This window comes from Copidosoma floridanum, unplaced genomic scaffold, assembly GCF_036245765.1.
Source record: "Copidosoma floridanum isolate Cflo_tuat_1 unplaced genomic scaffold, Cflo_Japanese_pri ptg000020l, whole genome shotgun sequence".
Taxonomy (NCBI): Eukaryota; Metazoa; Arthropoda; class Insecta; order Hymenoptera; family Encyrtidae; genus Copidosoma; species Copidosoma floridanum.
Genome location: NW_028321897.1, coordinates 18,602,017 through 18,617,526, shown reverse-complemented (window position 1 = coordinate 18,617,526; position 15,510 = coordinate 18,602,017). Strand labels below are relative to the sequence as shown.

At 41.0% G+C, this 15,510-nt stretch overlaps 1 protein-coding gene across 1 annotated transcript in view; it reads left to right on the top strand.

Annotated features, from left to right (window-relative positions):
- Positions 1-358: 358 nt before the first annotated feature.
- Positions 359-15,510, top strand: part of Nhe2 (Na[+]/H[+] hydrogen exchanger 2) — a 1,770,486-nt gene continuing 1,755,334 nt past the window's right edge. Inside the window, exon 1 of the mRNA XM_089593690.1 lies at positions 359-620. Coding sequence (XP_089449816.1) covers positions 359-620 — 262 coding nt within the window. The remainder of the gene's footprint in view (positions 621-15,510) is intronic.

The following is a 15,510-nucleotide window of genomic DNA, read 5'->3' as shown; positions in this document are numbered from 1 at the left end:
TAACATAATGTATTATTGTGGCAGAGTCATGCTTTATTAACCTACAACATTTATTTTGTAGTTAAAGAATTAGCACTTATTTTCAAACAATGGTTAAACAGTAATTTGACAGTTATTTAATAACCTTATTTTAAATTACAATATTTCAAGTAAGTCTAATCAATACGTTCGGTCTACTGTGCAGTTGATAAAAAATCAGAAATATTAGCACAGCTAGTAAATTATGTCGAAAAGATCACTTCAGTTTAAAAAAAGGAAGAAAATTATTTTTTTTCTTCTATATCTTTATAATAATGTTATATACTCTACAAGTTTAAATAAGGTTCCAAACACAGTTTTTAGTGAAAATCCTAAAGACATGGATAATCAATTAAACTTTAGTGTGGAGAAAAAATTTCCAGAAATTATAAGGAGTTCTGCCTTAATTGAAATTAATAATACACAAGACAACATTACTAAAAATCATGACAAAACTACTAATAATACGCTCATCCCTAAGGACTCTATCTTAAATTTAAAAAAGATAAAGGAGTATAAACTCTTTATCATTGAGTTTACCAGAGTTGAAACGCCTTTCATCATTGGAATTTGGATACTTTTCGCCAGTGTGGCAAAAATAGGTAATAGTAAAATGAATACTAAAGTTGAACTGCAGTTGAGTTTATGGAGAAAAATTATATGAAAGTGCGTCGATAAAAATAACAAAAAATTCCTTATGTTGCTGTACAGAAAAAGTTTTTTGTCAAATAATTTTTATAATGATTATTATTTATGTAATTTTTTTTTTAATGATAGGTTTTTATAAGAGATGCTTAATCTTATATGGTTAAAATTCTACAATTTACTTTTGAAGAAGGATAACTTATACTTTGATATAAAATGAAGCATCTACTTATCATGTAAATTAAGTAAGTTTCCTCAGACATAAAAAACTGCTTCTTAAAATGAAATAATACTAGGTAGTAAACTAATTCTGGAAGACAAACCTTACTTCGTTATTTTTGATTTTTCAGTACACTATGATGTTGCTATATTAGTACTGATGCAAAGCTTAAAGACTAAAATCAGCTACATTAATGTTGTCCAGAAGTGTTACCTGACATTTTCTTTTTTTTAACTTGATATGTTTTGATCTTAAAATCTTACAAACAACAAAATCAGTTGCTTCTCCTAAAGACATTAATTTTTTTTAATAATATCTTGCTTTGAAACTCAAAGAGGAAGGTAGTATTAAAATACTGTCTTTATTTTTATTGAATTCATCAAATTTTAGAGTGAAGAGAGAAATGACTGCAGATAGCATGAGACTTGTAAATGTTATTCGTATCTGACTATTACCTAGTGGTTTTAACTTACATCTGGGCGTTGGAGTGCTAAAAACTTATTTGATTCCCAATAAACTAATGTAACAACTCTAAGTAAAGTATGTTTAATAAATATCTAAAAACTCAGAGAATTGGATTTGAAAAATAAAACTAGTGAAAAATTTAGGAGAGTCATATTTCTTTTAAGTTTATCAAAGTTTGGGCAGCAAGAATTAATTTTGTACTTAGGAAGTTCTAGAACTGTTTGAATTGTTTTTTTAAACAGTTCCAAGTCCAATCGTAGATGATACACAATTTAAAGTTTGTATTGTTATAGAATATAATGTCAAAGTAGTTTCTAAAGACTTCATTGGATTTTTCAAGCTAAAAACTGAAAATAAAAACATTCCAATCACGAATTATTTAAACAACCAATAAATTCTAACCAGTTTTAAAAATTATAATATTCCAGACTTAAGACTAGTAATAAGATACAACTAGTAATATTATTTTAAGTAATTAGTTTTTTTCTATAATAAATGACATAGTAGTAATTAACGATAAAAGCTCTTTCCATTTATTTTTTTTTCTGTGTTCACAAGTATCATCTTATATTTGACTTATTAAAGAAAAACTAATAGTTATTAATAATATTTAAGAATAGATCCATTTTATTGTACAAAGTCAGATATCAAATATAAAAAAAACTTCGTAGGTACACGTTGTATCAATCGATGTCGAGAACAAAAAATAGTAATAACAAACAACAAGTTTGAGTAAGTTAAGGTATCAATAGTAACTTGTAACAGATAATTGTAAATAAAAAATTTTATTAGTGGTTCCATACCTGAACTTCATAAGCTGTTATTTTATTTTTTAATTTTTCAGTTATTGTGTAAAATATTCATAACTTATGATTAAACAAAATTATTCACGCCTAAGATTTATGTGGTATTTATTAGTTGGCTATTAATACAATAGTGAGGTTTTGTTTACAACATCGTTCTATGAAAACAAGCCTGCTCTTAATCGTATAGAGTAGATAAAGCCAATTCCAGATAGTCAATTTACAGAAAGCTAATGTTTTTTTTTACAGCACTGACGGTTATTTAAAAGTAGTAGTAGTTTTTTTTTTTTTTTTTTTTTTCTATTGAAGCAGGGAAAATGCCATGATTCACATTGCTGGAACATCAGTAGTGTGGGACTCAATGAATTTTTTTAAAAAGACTACTTATATTCACTCACCCTTCCCCCTACTATGTGGCTGAAGTTCCACTCTAAAACCACGTTAGCATTACTTCAGGGTGAAGTCACCAGGGATATCATCGTATCTTACAGCATTAGTGAGCAAGCTTACCACCAGTTGCTTAAATTACCAATCCTCTTGAGTCCTTAAAACGACTTGGGGTCTTTGAGGACCTGCAAGCATCTCTAGCGCTCCCTTGTAGGCTGCAATCTTCGCAAGCACCACTAAACTCTTAATACTTTCTCTTGCTGATAAATAAGTGCACTTAACACAGCGTGGGTCTCCATCATACTATTTTTTCATTCTGAAACCTTACCACCTTACTTGCACTCCACGTTGGCCTTTTTTCTGGCCTCTTCCAACTCTTCTCTAAATATAAGGCCATCTTTTTCTTTGAAATCATAGAATACATGTTCATGCCCCAGAAACTTACAGCCCCTTGTAACCACATGTTTTTTTCTAACACAGCAAGAGACGAATCTAACTTTAACCTGGCCTGCGTGTTCCAATTCCTTAGCGACTGTTTCGTCAAGAGTTAATCAAGGGTTTCGTGTAGGGATTTCTGCTGATACAAAGTGTTTAACAGCAGCTTTGAAGCCATCCTTAATAAACTTGGCCATACTATAATACTTCTCGTTAATGGCCTTTTCAATCTTTTTTATTGCTGATTAATTTAGCAGAATCTCTTTATTTTGTTTCAGGCTCAGTTCTGCACAATCTCTTTCCAGGGAGGCAAGCTTGCCTTGCGTCTGGTTGCTGAATACACTGCAATCACTTTCGTGGCTTACGTTGTTACCTAAGCTTAAATGGCCAGGTGTCCTAGCTTTATCCAACGATGATCATCTAAGGTCTAGCAAATCCTGTCGACCGCCTAAATTATCTTTGTGGTTGCCCTTAGAATCCATGGATCCTTTGACAGTCATCCAGGCTTTCATCGTATCGGTACCACCAGCAGATCTCCCTTAGAGATTACTACCTGGAGTATTTGTTTTACATTAACGTTCTTTATGGTGGTATCTTCTATGTTGCGTACTGACCAGTAAAGGCCAGCACTACTCTGTTTAAAGTGAAGCTTTTTATATAGGGCTCTTGCCAGATGAAAGTAAGAGAAATCAACACACTTTTTTTTGCCCCTTCTTTCCTGTTCGTTCCCTCACCACAACATGCTCTCTCACTCTCTTTCTTTATTGTAAATTGTATATGCTTTTGATATTCAGATATTTTAACCTAGGGATAAATAAACTGTACTTTCTACTGAATTTATGCAGTGAGAGAAAAGTCGCGCTGTGGTGTAGTGGATTAGGCTTTCAACACACACATAGAGGTCCAAGGTTCTCAAATCTCAAATAATATTCCAAAATTTTTTTCTAAGATAGCTAATATCATTGTTCTTAATTATAAGAAGATGAATAAATAAAATTAGAGTCATGAAAGTCTAAAATCAAACGATTCAAGTAAAAATAATTAAGAAAAAACATAAAAAAATTTGTATGTCACTATGTGACACGGTATACTTAACGGCTTTGAAATTTAAAAGTAAATTAAAACGAGGAATACATTTACCTAAGGAGAACGTTGGTGAAATCTTTAATTTATACTTCTTTTAACAAAATATTGAAAATTAATTCACTAACAACTATTAATGTATACAGACGAAGATTCTACAATGCATAAAAAAAAATTACAGTAAGATTACTATGGTCGTAAGTAAAGATTTTAGGGTTAACTTTTCTTTCAAAGCTACTGTGCTGTTAGCTTAGTTTTTAGAAAAAAAAAACTTTAATATAATTATCAACCGATTGCAATGGACCACTAAATATAAAATGATTACTGATGTCGTTTTTGCTTGTTATTTAGATTAAGTCGAATCATTAATTTATATTTCATGTTTTTTGTACCACAAGTGCATTGACACTACTGTTGGAAGCCACAATAAGTCTTCAGTGTCAATAATAGAATGTAACAATAAATAAACATTATAAAAAATCAGTATTTGTAAAGTCAAATAAAGTTAACAAACAATTACCAGAAAAATATAGAATTTCAAAAACAAGTTTTTTTTTTAAAAAACCTCATTAAAGCTTAGCTTCTTCTATTAGTCACATTAACCATAGTTGTTTTTCTTCTAAAATAGAAAATTTGAAAGGGCTTAGACTAAGGTAGCAACGCTTCCTGTTTCCAGAGAAGGGTAGTACTGGCTCTAGCTGGCCAGGAGTCACCACTCTCCCGCAGTCCCACCTGCAGAGACTGCCATAGCGTTGTGTATAAAGTGTACAAGTAGTGATAATGTACAGCGGACCTTTCTGTAGATGAACCCCAAGTATCTTAGAGAGACGAAAATAAGCATACAAACATCTTACCAGAGCAGAAAATCCACTAAAATAAACTAGCAAAAGAATGCACTGAAAAAATGTCACCATGTAACCTCTTCAGTGGTAGTTAACCTATATCAGTCGGCCTGCCATATCTTCTTATTTATGAGGCATGCAGTCGTATCACATATACTGATTCGGCATGATCATTGTGTGGTTTCACCCAGTGCTGGGGCTTCTACGCCAGCAAGAAAAAGATCTCACCAACCAACACATGAAGTTTCTTGCTAGTATATGTGTGTTAGTGTAGCGTGAGTGTTATGCATGTATCTGAGAAGAATGTAATAACTGTCGCTTACTTCTATCTTCTATACACGATGGAGTGGTAGTTTTTGTTAACCCACTTTAAACATTCGAGTCCAGCCCAGGGTAAAAGTAGGTAGTAAAAAGCACAAAACAAAGGAAGCATCAGCCCTTACACCCACATCGATGCAAGCAAAAATCTCCAGGCACATGCTTTTAAGAATACAGATACACAAGACAACACCACCCACATCCCCTGACTCCTACCATCCACCCACGCCGTCAATATAATCTGGACCTGTTCACTGCCCCCCGAGACTGAGGAGTGACCCCAAAACTAAGCAGCGTCTTCGAGAACCAGGGAGTGTTCTTATCTGCCATCTAAGAGGAGCCCAGTATGGAGAAAAAAGAAAAAAAAACTCACAAGGATTAGCAGTAGTAATTTTTGTTTTGTTTCGAAAGGAGGGGAAATGCTTTGATGCACACCACAGGGATAGCAGTAGTGTTGGACTCAGTGAATTTTTTTTTTATTAGACAAGTAATTTTCACTAAAACCTCCTTCCCCCTGCTGCGTGGCTTTAATACCACCCTGGAATAGCGGTAGCATTACTTCAGGGTTGAGCCACCAGAGAGAATATTGTATCTTACAGCATCAGTGAGGAAGATTGCCACAAGTTGCTAGATACACAAATCCTTTTGAATCCTAAGAAAGATTTACGGTCCCTTAAAACAAGCACCTGTGTCTAACATTTCTTTGTAACCTGCAGTCTTTGCAAGCACCACTTAATACTTTATGTCTTATCTGGTGAATAAGTAACTGTACCTAACAATGCGTGGGTCCAAATTAGTTCACAACTCAGCCTCTTTACTTTCAGGCCTCTTGCGCTTTTTCCTGGTTTCTTCTAATAATTATCTTAAGACTGAACAGTTCCCATTTCCAGCTTTATACTTGGTTGTTTCAGCTGCCACATATGAAGCAGAGCTTTGAACGATTCTCTTCGTTGCAATCATGTAATACATGTCCATACCCCAGATATTTAAAACGCCTTGTTACAACTAGTATCCTCTTAAAACGGCAGCAGGAGTATTAAATTTTGAACCAGCCTGTGTGTTCCATTTCATTGGCAACTGCTTTGTCAAGAGATACCAATGCTATTCTTTGCCCTTTACCGTTTTCTTTCAGGAGTTGAACTTTGAAGTCTTGCTTTCTGCTTGCAGTAACCCTTCTAAATGACTTCTTGATTTCTCCTTCTTTGATAACTACTACCTTTACTTGGTTGGTCACTGACATTTCTACATTTTTAGTAAAACTTACAACATTCCCCACTTATTTGACTATCAAAAGCAAATCTTTTTCTTTAGTGGCATCAAAACTCTGTACAAACTAGTTTCCATGGACTTGAGTACTATGGCAAAAGTTTGTCTCTCAGATAACCTCTTAGATACAGGCATTACACCCACACTAAATCAACACAGCAATACTCACGAGTTATTTTGGATTGCAGGTAGCAGGATCTCTCTGTTGCTGGCGCGGAAGGCCTGGCAGTGGATTTAATTGGACGATGTTATGTCAAGTAACCACGTCTGATATAACTACATGCTTGGAAAACAAATGAATAATGGTGGGCTGACTTATACAACCTCACTAACACTAAACAGGCTTCATGGTAGCACTTTTCAGTACACATCATTTAAGCCAGTCCGTTTTGGTGAGTTCTCTACTCTGGTCATGGGTTTGTATACCTGCTTGTCATCTTGTTGAGGCATTTGTGGTTTACTTACATAAAGATTTACTACATACAATTACTACTGTCACACTTTGTACACAACGCCATGGCAATCTGCGTAGGTAAGATTTAGGGAGAGCGGTAACTTCAGGCTGGCCTGAGCAAATAGCAATTTTCTCTGGAAACAAAGAGGGCTGCTATCAGGTTTTTGACTTTTTTTAAATCGTTATTTTAGAACAAAAAAAAAAATTGTGTAGTGCTGGCTTTTCCTGGTCAGCATGAAACAAAGAAGATACCATAATAGAGAATGTTTAAGCAAAGCAAATAGCCCAGCCAGTAACCTCTTTCAGCAAATCTGCCAGTCGTTCTAATCCTGTCAAAGCCCGGGCAGTTTGCATAGGTTCTACGGATTTAGGAACCACAAAGACACTTCTTATGGTCAACTAGGGGTATGAAATGTCCCATGCCCTTTTTAAAATAAAGAATAATTAACAAGTCTCTAGTATTGGCAGTTATATAAGCGAAGACAGGAACGGTACTGATCTGAGCAACTAAATGCAAGAGAAGCTCGCCTCTGTAGAAAATGATAGTGCAGAGCTGAGAGCAAAGCAAAATTAAATGATTGAGAAGTTTAATCTGCATTAGGTAAGCTTGAAAATATGCTTGAAACTATTACTAAGAAATATGGAAACACTGCCAATGCCATCAAAAATGGCATCAAGGCTGCGTTTAAATACTCAAGATCAGCTAAGGTAATTATAAGTATTGTCCTCTGCAGAGAAAAAAAACAATACCACATAATAAAAGGAGTGTTTAAAATTTTCACAATTTAGAAAACATTGGAGAGATAATGTCCATGGGCATGTGCAGAAAAAAACTCTGAAAACAGCTCAAACAAAATCAAACAGGAGTCTCTCAGAAAGCTCTAAGTAATAGCAAGGAGCCGTGATTCCAAAAAAAAAAAAAAAAAACTATTAATATAAGTACACAAGAAAAAACCCCTCATACAATAAAAAAAGGTCCTACTGAAGGTCTGAAAAGAACAAACCTTTGAAAGGGTACTTAAATTGATGAAGGCTGGCTTCCACCTACAAGAGAATGGAGCGGTTGTTCAGAGTGTTTTTATTCAAATCTTGGATATAAAGCGTTACTTTTTGTGCAGCAGTTACCACTATTTCTTGGCCAGCTACGGAACTTTTTACGTATATATAAATCTGTTGATGTCCTTAACTCCTTGTGTCCTAAAAATCAGTTCTATTTTTATGGCGATAATAACACTCTGAACAACATCAAAGGAAAAGTTAAGAAATGTGTCAAGGATATCACCAAAAATCATTAAAAATTAAGATTCTAAGGTTCAAATATTTAAAGCAAATGTTAAAGGACAAATAATGGCATTTGAAACCCTTGACAACATAGCCGCCAAGAAAGTCAAACACACAGACCCAGTCAAGGTTGGCTTTGTCTCCTGCCATGTTAAAAAAAATTCTTGTCGTAACTAAATATTTTAAATGTCTAGGGTATGAACAAGCTTCCCATAAATGCAAAAAAAAAAAACGATAAAATCTATGGTTTGGATGTGGAATCTACAACTACCACAAAAAATACTGTAGTAGTACAGCATAATGTTTATTTTGCGAGACAGAAGACACGAAGTACAGAGTTGGCAGCAGGGACTGCCTAATTATTAGAAAATTGTTAGAAAAAATTAAGAAGAAGGCCCCAGTGGCACAAAAAAATGGGCCCACGCTATGCTAGGTATACGTACTTATCAGTTTAGGAAAGCATCAAGCATAAAGTGGCACTTGCAGAAAATACACCCCGCAAAGAATTGCCAGATACGGTCACCAGTTCTTAGGAATCTCGAGTCCTCTTTAAGACTCAGGAGAATTGGTACCTTTGGCACCTGGTAAATGCTACCTCGCTAATGCTGTAAGATACAATGTTTTCTCTGGTGGCTCAACCCTGAAGTAATGCTAACGCAATTCCAGGGTGGAATTAAAGCCACGCAGCAGGGTGAGAGAGGTTTTAGTAAGTATTACTTGTCTTATAAAAAGCAATCCACTGAATCTCACACTACTGCTGTTTCTGCGGTGTGCCTCAATGCATTTTTCCTCCCTCCAGCAAAAAAAAACTATTACTAATACTTCTACTACTACCACTTCTACTACTACTACTACTACTACTACAACTATTACTACTACCACTACTACTACTCCTACTACTACTACTTCCAGACGTCCCGGGTGGGGTTTTCGCTAGTTTCTCCATACCGGGCGCTTCCCCGGGTGGCGGATAGGGGCATCCTCTTGAAATAAGAGGTGACGATGGGCAGCTGGGGTGGCTCTCTATGGTGGTGGTCGGGGGCGTGGATCGGGGGGCGTGTGTGGCGCTGGCGTGTGTATCTGCGGCGGTGTGGACGGGGGACTAGTGCCCCATGCCTCCATCGGTGTGGATGTATGGGCCGGCTCTGCTTGTGCTCCTTGTTCTTCGCTTTTTGCTGCTTCCGTGGGTGGCACTCCATTGCTTGATGCGGGCCAACAAAAACTAGCACCCGTCGTGTATAGAAGTAAGCGGCGGTTAAAACATTCTTCTCAGATACATGCATCACACACTCTTACTAAACAAACACAGGGACACTTACGGATTGTTCTGGGTTGCGTGTGGCGGGTCCTTTTCCGGGCTTGCGTTGGGGGCCTGGCCACGGGTGAAGCCGGATGATGAGGCCCGGGTAAGTCTGGGTAACCACATCTGATATGGCTGTACGCCTCATGAACAAAAAAGACGTGGTGGGCCGACTAATCTAGGCTTACTACCACTGAGGAGGCTATATGGCGGCACCTTAGTGCCTTACGCCAGCCCGTTTTGTTGGGTTGTCTGCGTGGTCTCGGGACTGTACGCCTGCCGCTCGTCTCGCTGGGATGATCGTTGTGTACCAACAAATACATACATTACACACGAACACCCTTCTTACACTGGTTACTCAACGCCAGGGCAGTCTCCGCGGGTGGGACTGAGGGAGAGTGGCGACTCCCGGCCGGCCCGAGCAAGTAGCATCTCTCTCTGGTAACAGAGAGGGCTGCTGCCCTGGTTTTAACCCTTTCCAAATGCTTATTTTTAGGAAAAAAAGGGTAGTGCTGGCCTTCGCGGGTCAGTACGAAACTAAAAAGATGCCAAAATGAAAAACGTCGATGTAAAACAGGTACCCCAGGCGGTAACCTCTCTGAGGGAATCCGCCGTCAGTTCCGATCCGGTGAAAGCCCGGGTGACTGACGCAGGCCCCACGGATTCTGGGGGGGGCCACAAAGACGTGTCTCATGGCCAACAGGGACTGCTAAATGTTCCATGGCCATTCTTTTCAGACAAAGGACGACGAGGAAGCCTGTCGAGTATAGGCACTAACGACACCGAGGTTAGCAAGGTGTCGGTATTTAGCAACCAGACCCAGGAAGAGCTTGCCTCTTTAGAAGAAAGTGCCACTAGGCTCGGAAAAAAGCGACAGCAAGTTGCTGATAAAGTCCAATCAGCAACGAATGACATTACAGAGACGCTAAAACTGATTAATGATAAGTACGGCAACACAGCGAACGCTGTTAAAAATGGGCTCAAAGCGGCGCTTAAGCATCTTCAAGAGGCAGAGGTGCTAAGAAAACGCTGTCTTACTGAAGAAGATTTGTACATGAACGCTTGGAAGTCGTCATTTGAATCCCTGCAGTGGAGGGAAAAAAGGCGAGATAATTTCCGTCGGCATGTACAGAAACGAACCCTGAACACTGCCTTAAAGGAAATAGAACGAAGTAAGAGAAACAGGAGCCCATCGGACAGCCCTGAAAAACGCCAGCATACTATGTCTTTAAAGAAAAAGAAGACAGATAGTAGCAAACAAGAGGAAATTCCCCTGAATGACAAAACAAGCCAGAAGAAAAAAGTGGACCCCACAACAACAGTAGTAGTAAAGATGGCTGAAGGGCAGACCTTTGCAACGGTGCTGAAGACTATGAAGGCGAACTTTGACCCCGATAAGGCTAAAGTGGCAGTCCAAAGTGTTGTCACTACAAAAAAAGGAGACATACTTATTAAAGCCAAAGGTGTAGAGAATGCTACTGCATTCTCACAGCAAATTGAAAAGTCGGTAGCCGGACAGGGTACCGTGAAAATGAGCGACAGAAAAGTGACATTAGAGGTCCGAGACCTGGATGCCATTGTAGAGGAAGATGAGGTCAAAGAGGCTTTCGCTAGGACTTTTGGACATCAGAGCCAGGAGCTAGAAGTTGCTCTCTTAAAGCCAAATGCCAGAGGACAGAGGCTGGCTTTAATCAAGGTGGACGAAACAACTGCCAGACAAGTAGAAAAGGATGGCAGGTTACGAGTTGGCTTTGTAAGCTGCCGAATTCGAAGAAGAATCGAAGTAACAAGATGTTTTAAATGCCTGGGATATGGACACGTCTCGGGCAACTGTAGGGAAGAAAACAGATCCAAGCTGTGCTTTCGGTGTGGAAGCTCAAACCACCGGAAGAAAGAGTGTACAGGCCCAGCACGGTGCTTCCTTTGCCCAACAACGGACAACAAGCACGAAGCAGGCAGCGGAAGCTGCCCTTTATTCAGAAGAGCCCTGAAAGAGGCCAGGGATAAGGCCCAAGCAGGATCAAAATAAGGCAGAAAGGCCTTAAGTTGAAAGACAGGCTTATGTGGACCCACGCTGCACTGGGTACTTCTTACCTATCAGCAAGGGAAAGCATTGAGCTAATAGTGGTGCTGGCTGAGTAGGCGGCCTACTATGAAGCGCTAGACAAGGTGCTGGTCCTTAGGGACCCCGAGTCCTTTTCAGGACTCGAGAGCATCAGCACCTCTAGCAAATGGTGGCGAGTTAGCTCGTTAATGCTGTGAGACGCGATGGTCTCCCTGGTGGCTCCACCCCGAAGTAATGCTAACGCGGTTCCGGGGTGGATCAAAAGCCACGCGGCATGGGGGGGGGTTTTAGTGGGTATGGGTGGTCTAATAAAAAAAATCCACCGAGTCCCACACTACCGCTGTCCCTGCGGTGTGCCTCAATGCATTTCCCCTCCCTCCACAAAAAAAAAAAAAAAAAAAAAAAAAAAAAAAAAAAAAACTACTTCCAGACGTGGTGCCGTACGAAGTCATCAAGGTCATAGCCCCGGAAGAACGACACATGTTGCTGGACATGTTTTATGCGTCTTTGGGCAACGGACTGTTCAGCGAGCGGTAGAAGATCTAAAAGCTTGTCCTTCTGGACAAGGGTAAACCACCCCCCCTGGTCTCGTCGTCGCTCTGACGTTTTTGCATGCTGGATAATGCAGAAAATATACTTGAAAGGCTGATACGAACTCGTCTAAGAAAGGAAGTCAGTCTCTCGGACAATCAGTACCGGTTTCGAGGGGGGCAATCGACGGTCATGGCTGTAGCTAAGTTCCTTGAGTCGGTGAAGGAGGCATGGAAACCCTCACATAAGACGAAAAGCGCCTGTGTCCTGGTGACTCTCGACGTTAGAAACGCTTTGAACTCGGCCAAATGGTCCAACACAATGAGAGCTTCAAGGTGCCAGAATGTACCAGAATACTTTAGAAAGATACTGGATAGCGATCGTGTACTCTGGTACGACACGGAGGATGGACCAAGGAAAAGATGCCTGACGTCGGAAGTCACACAGGGCTCCGCCTTTGGCCCTGACTTATGGAAACTGATCTACGATGAACTTTTGCGATGGTGTCGGAGTGGCTGCGGGATCACGGTTTTGTACTTGCGATCGACAAGACCAAGATGGTCATCCTTATCAGGCAAAGGTGGTTCGGTGGGAACTTTCTACTGAACATTGCGGGTGAGGCAATCTACACAAGCCCAATTGTGCACTACCTGGGGGTGTGGGTCGACTCACAGCTCACCTTCTGAGAGCACATTAAGAGAGCAGCCGACAAAACCACCAAAATCGCGGAAGTGCTAACATGGTTAATGCCGAACGTTGGGGGCCCTCAAAAGGCTAAAAGACGGCTTCTAGCGTCGGTCTCAAGCTCAATGCGGCTGTATGGCACAGAGGTGTGGGTGGATGCGGTTGCGAGACAAGACGTTCGAAAATGCCTCATTTCGGTGCAGCGCATCTGATCTCTAAGGATCGCTTCTGCCTACCGCACAGTTTTCTCTGCTGCTGTTATGGTTATAGCACGAACGATCCCCCTCATGTTGACTGCACTGGAGCAGCGAAGGAAATTTCTGGGCTTGCGTGACGAAAGTGATGGTGTCAGGTGGGCTGAAACGTTGACGACGTGGCAACGGAAGTCAGATCAGGCTTGTGTGGGTAGATAGATGAGCTGGCTGATCCCGGACCTGCGACTAGGGGTGGAGAGAGGGCACGAAAAGGTTAATTATAACCTCACTCAGTTCCTCCCTGGGCATGGTCAGTTCGATGCCTATCTCCACCGCGTGGCAGTGAAAGCATCCCCCAGATGTGCTTACTGCCCCGTGGGGGTTGATACTGTCAAACATACATTTTTCGAGTGCAAGAGATCGTACCGTGAACGCCAACAACTAGTGGACAAGCTCAGTGTGACACCCACTCCTTAAAACATCATCTCTAAGATGCTCCGCACCAAAGAAAGTTGGAGGGCTGTGGACGGTTACGTCGGGTCAGTGGTCTGTCTCAAAAAGGAAAAGGAGAAAGCCACCACGCGGGACGTGATGGCTGCCCGTTAGGCGGCAGCATAGAGGAGCAACAAATGTTATAGCGCTAAAAAACGGGTGCCAATCTTCAGGGACCGTCAGTCCTTTTCAGGACTCGAGAGAATTGGCACCTCTAGCAAATGGTGGTGAGTCAGCTCGTTAATGCTGTAAGACGCGATGGTCTCCCTGATGGCTTCACCCTAAAGTAAAGCTAACGCCGTTTCAGGGTGAGACTAAAGCCACGCGACTTAGGGGGGGGGGTTAGTGGATGTGATTTATCTGAAAAAAAAAATCCACCAAGTCCAACACTACCGCTATCCTTGCAGTGTGCCTCAATGCATTTCCCCTTTCTCCACAGAAAAAAAACCACTACTACCACTACTACTACTACTACAACTATTACTACTACTACTACTACTACTACTACTACTACTACTACTACTACTACTACTACTACTACTACTACTACTACTACTACTACTACTACTACTACTACTACTACTACTACTACTACTACTACTACTACTACTACTACTACTACTACTACTACTACTACTACTACTACTACTACAGTCTCCCGGGTGGGGTTTTCGCTAGTTTCTCCATACCGGGCGCTTCCCCGGGTGGCGGATAGGGGCATCCTCTTAAAATAAGAGGTGACGATGGGCAGCTGGGGTGGCTCTCTCTGGTGGTGGTCGGGGGCGTGGATCAAAGGGCGTGTGTGGCGTTGGCGTGTGTATCTGCGGCGATGTAAACGGGGGACTAGTGCCCCATGCCTCCATCGGTGTGGATGCATAAGCCGGCTCTGCTTGTGCTCCTTGGTCTTCGCTTTTTGCTGCTTCTGTGGGTGGCACTCCATTGCTTGATGCGGGCCAACAAAAACTAGCACCCGTCGTGTATAGAAGTGAGCGGCGGTTAAAACATTCTTCTCAAATACATGCATCACACACTCTTACTAAACAAACACAGGGACACTTACGGATTGTTCTAGGTTGCGTGTGGCGGGTCCGTTTCCGGGCTTGCGTTGGGGACCCGGTGACGGGTGAAGCCAGATGATGAGGCCTGGGTAAGTCTGGGTAACCACATCTGATATGGCTGTACGCCTCATAAACAAAAAAGACGTGGTAGGCCGACTTATCTAGGCTTACTACTACTGAGGAGGCTATATGGCGGCACCTTAGTGCATTACGCCAGCCCGATTTGTTAGGTTGTCTGTGCGGTCTCGGGACTGTACACCTGCCGCTCGTCTCGCTGGGATGACCGTTGTGTACCAACAAATACATACATTACACAAAAACACCATTCATACACTTATTACTCAACGCCAGGGCAGTCTCCGTGGGTGGGACTGAGGGAGAACGACACTAAAAACGACACTAAAAAGATGCCACAATAAAAAACGTAAATGCAAAACAAGTACTTCAGGCGGTAACCTCTCTGAGGGAATCCGCCAGCAGTTCCGATCCGGTGAAAGCCCGGGTGACTGACGCAGGCCCCACGAATTCTGGGGAAGGGGGGCCACAAAGACGTGTCTTATGGCCAACAGTAACTGCTAAATGTTCCATGGCCTTTTCTAACGGACAAAGGACGAAGAGGAAGCCTGTCGAGTATATGCACTAACGACACCGAGGTTAGCAACGTGATGGTATTTAGCAACCAGACCCAGGAAGAACTTGCCTCTTTAGAAGAAAGTGCCACTAGGCTCAGAGTAAAAAGACAGCAAGTTGCTGATAAAGTCCAATCAGCAACAAATAACATTACAGAGACGCTGCGACTGATTAATGACAAGTACGGCAACACAGCAAACGCTGTTAAAAATGGGCTCAAAGCGGCGCTTAACCATCTTTAAGAGGCAGAGGTGCTAAGAGAATGCTGTCTTACTAAAAAAGATTTGTACACCAATGCTTAAAAGTCGTCATTTGAATCCCTGCAGTGGAGGGAAAAAA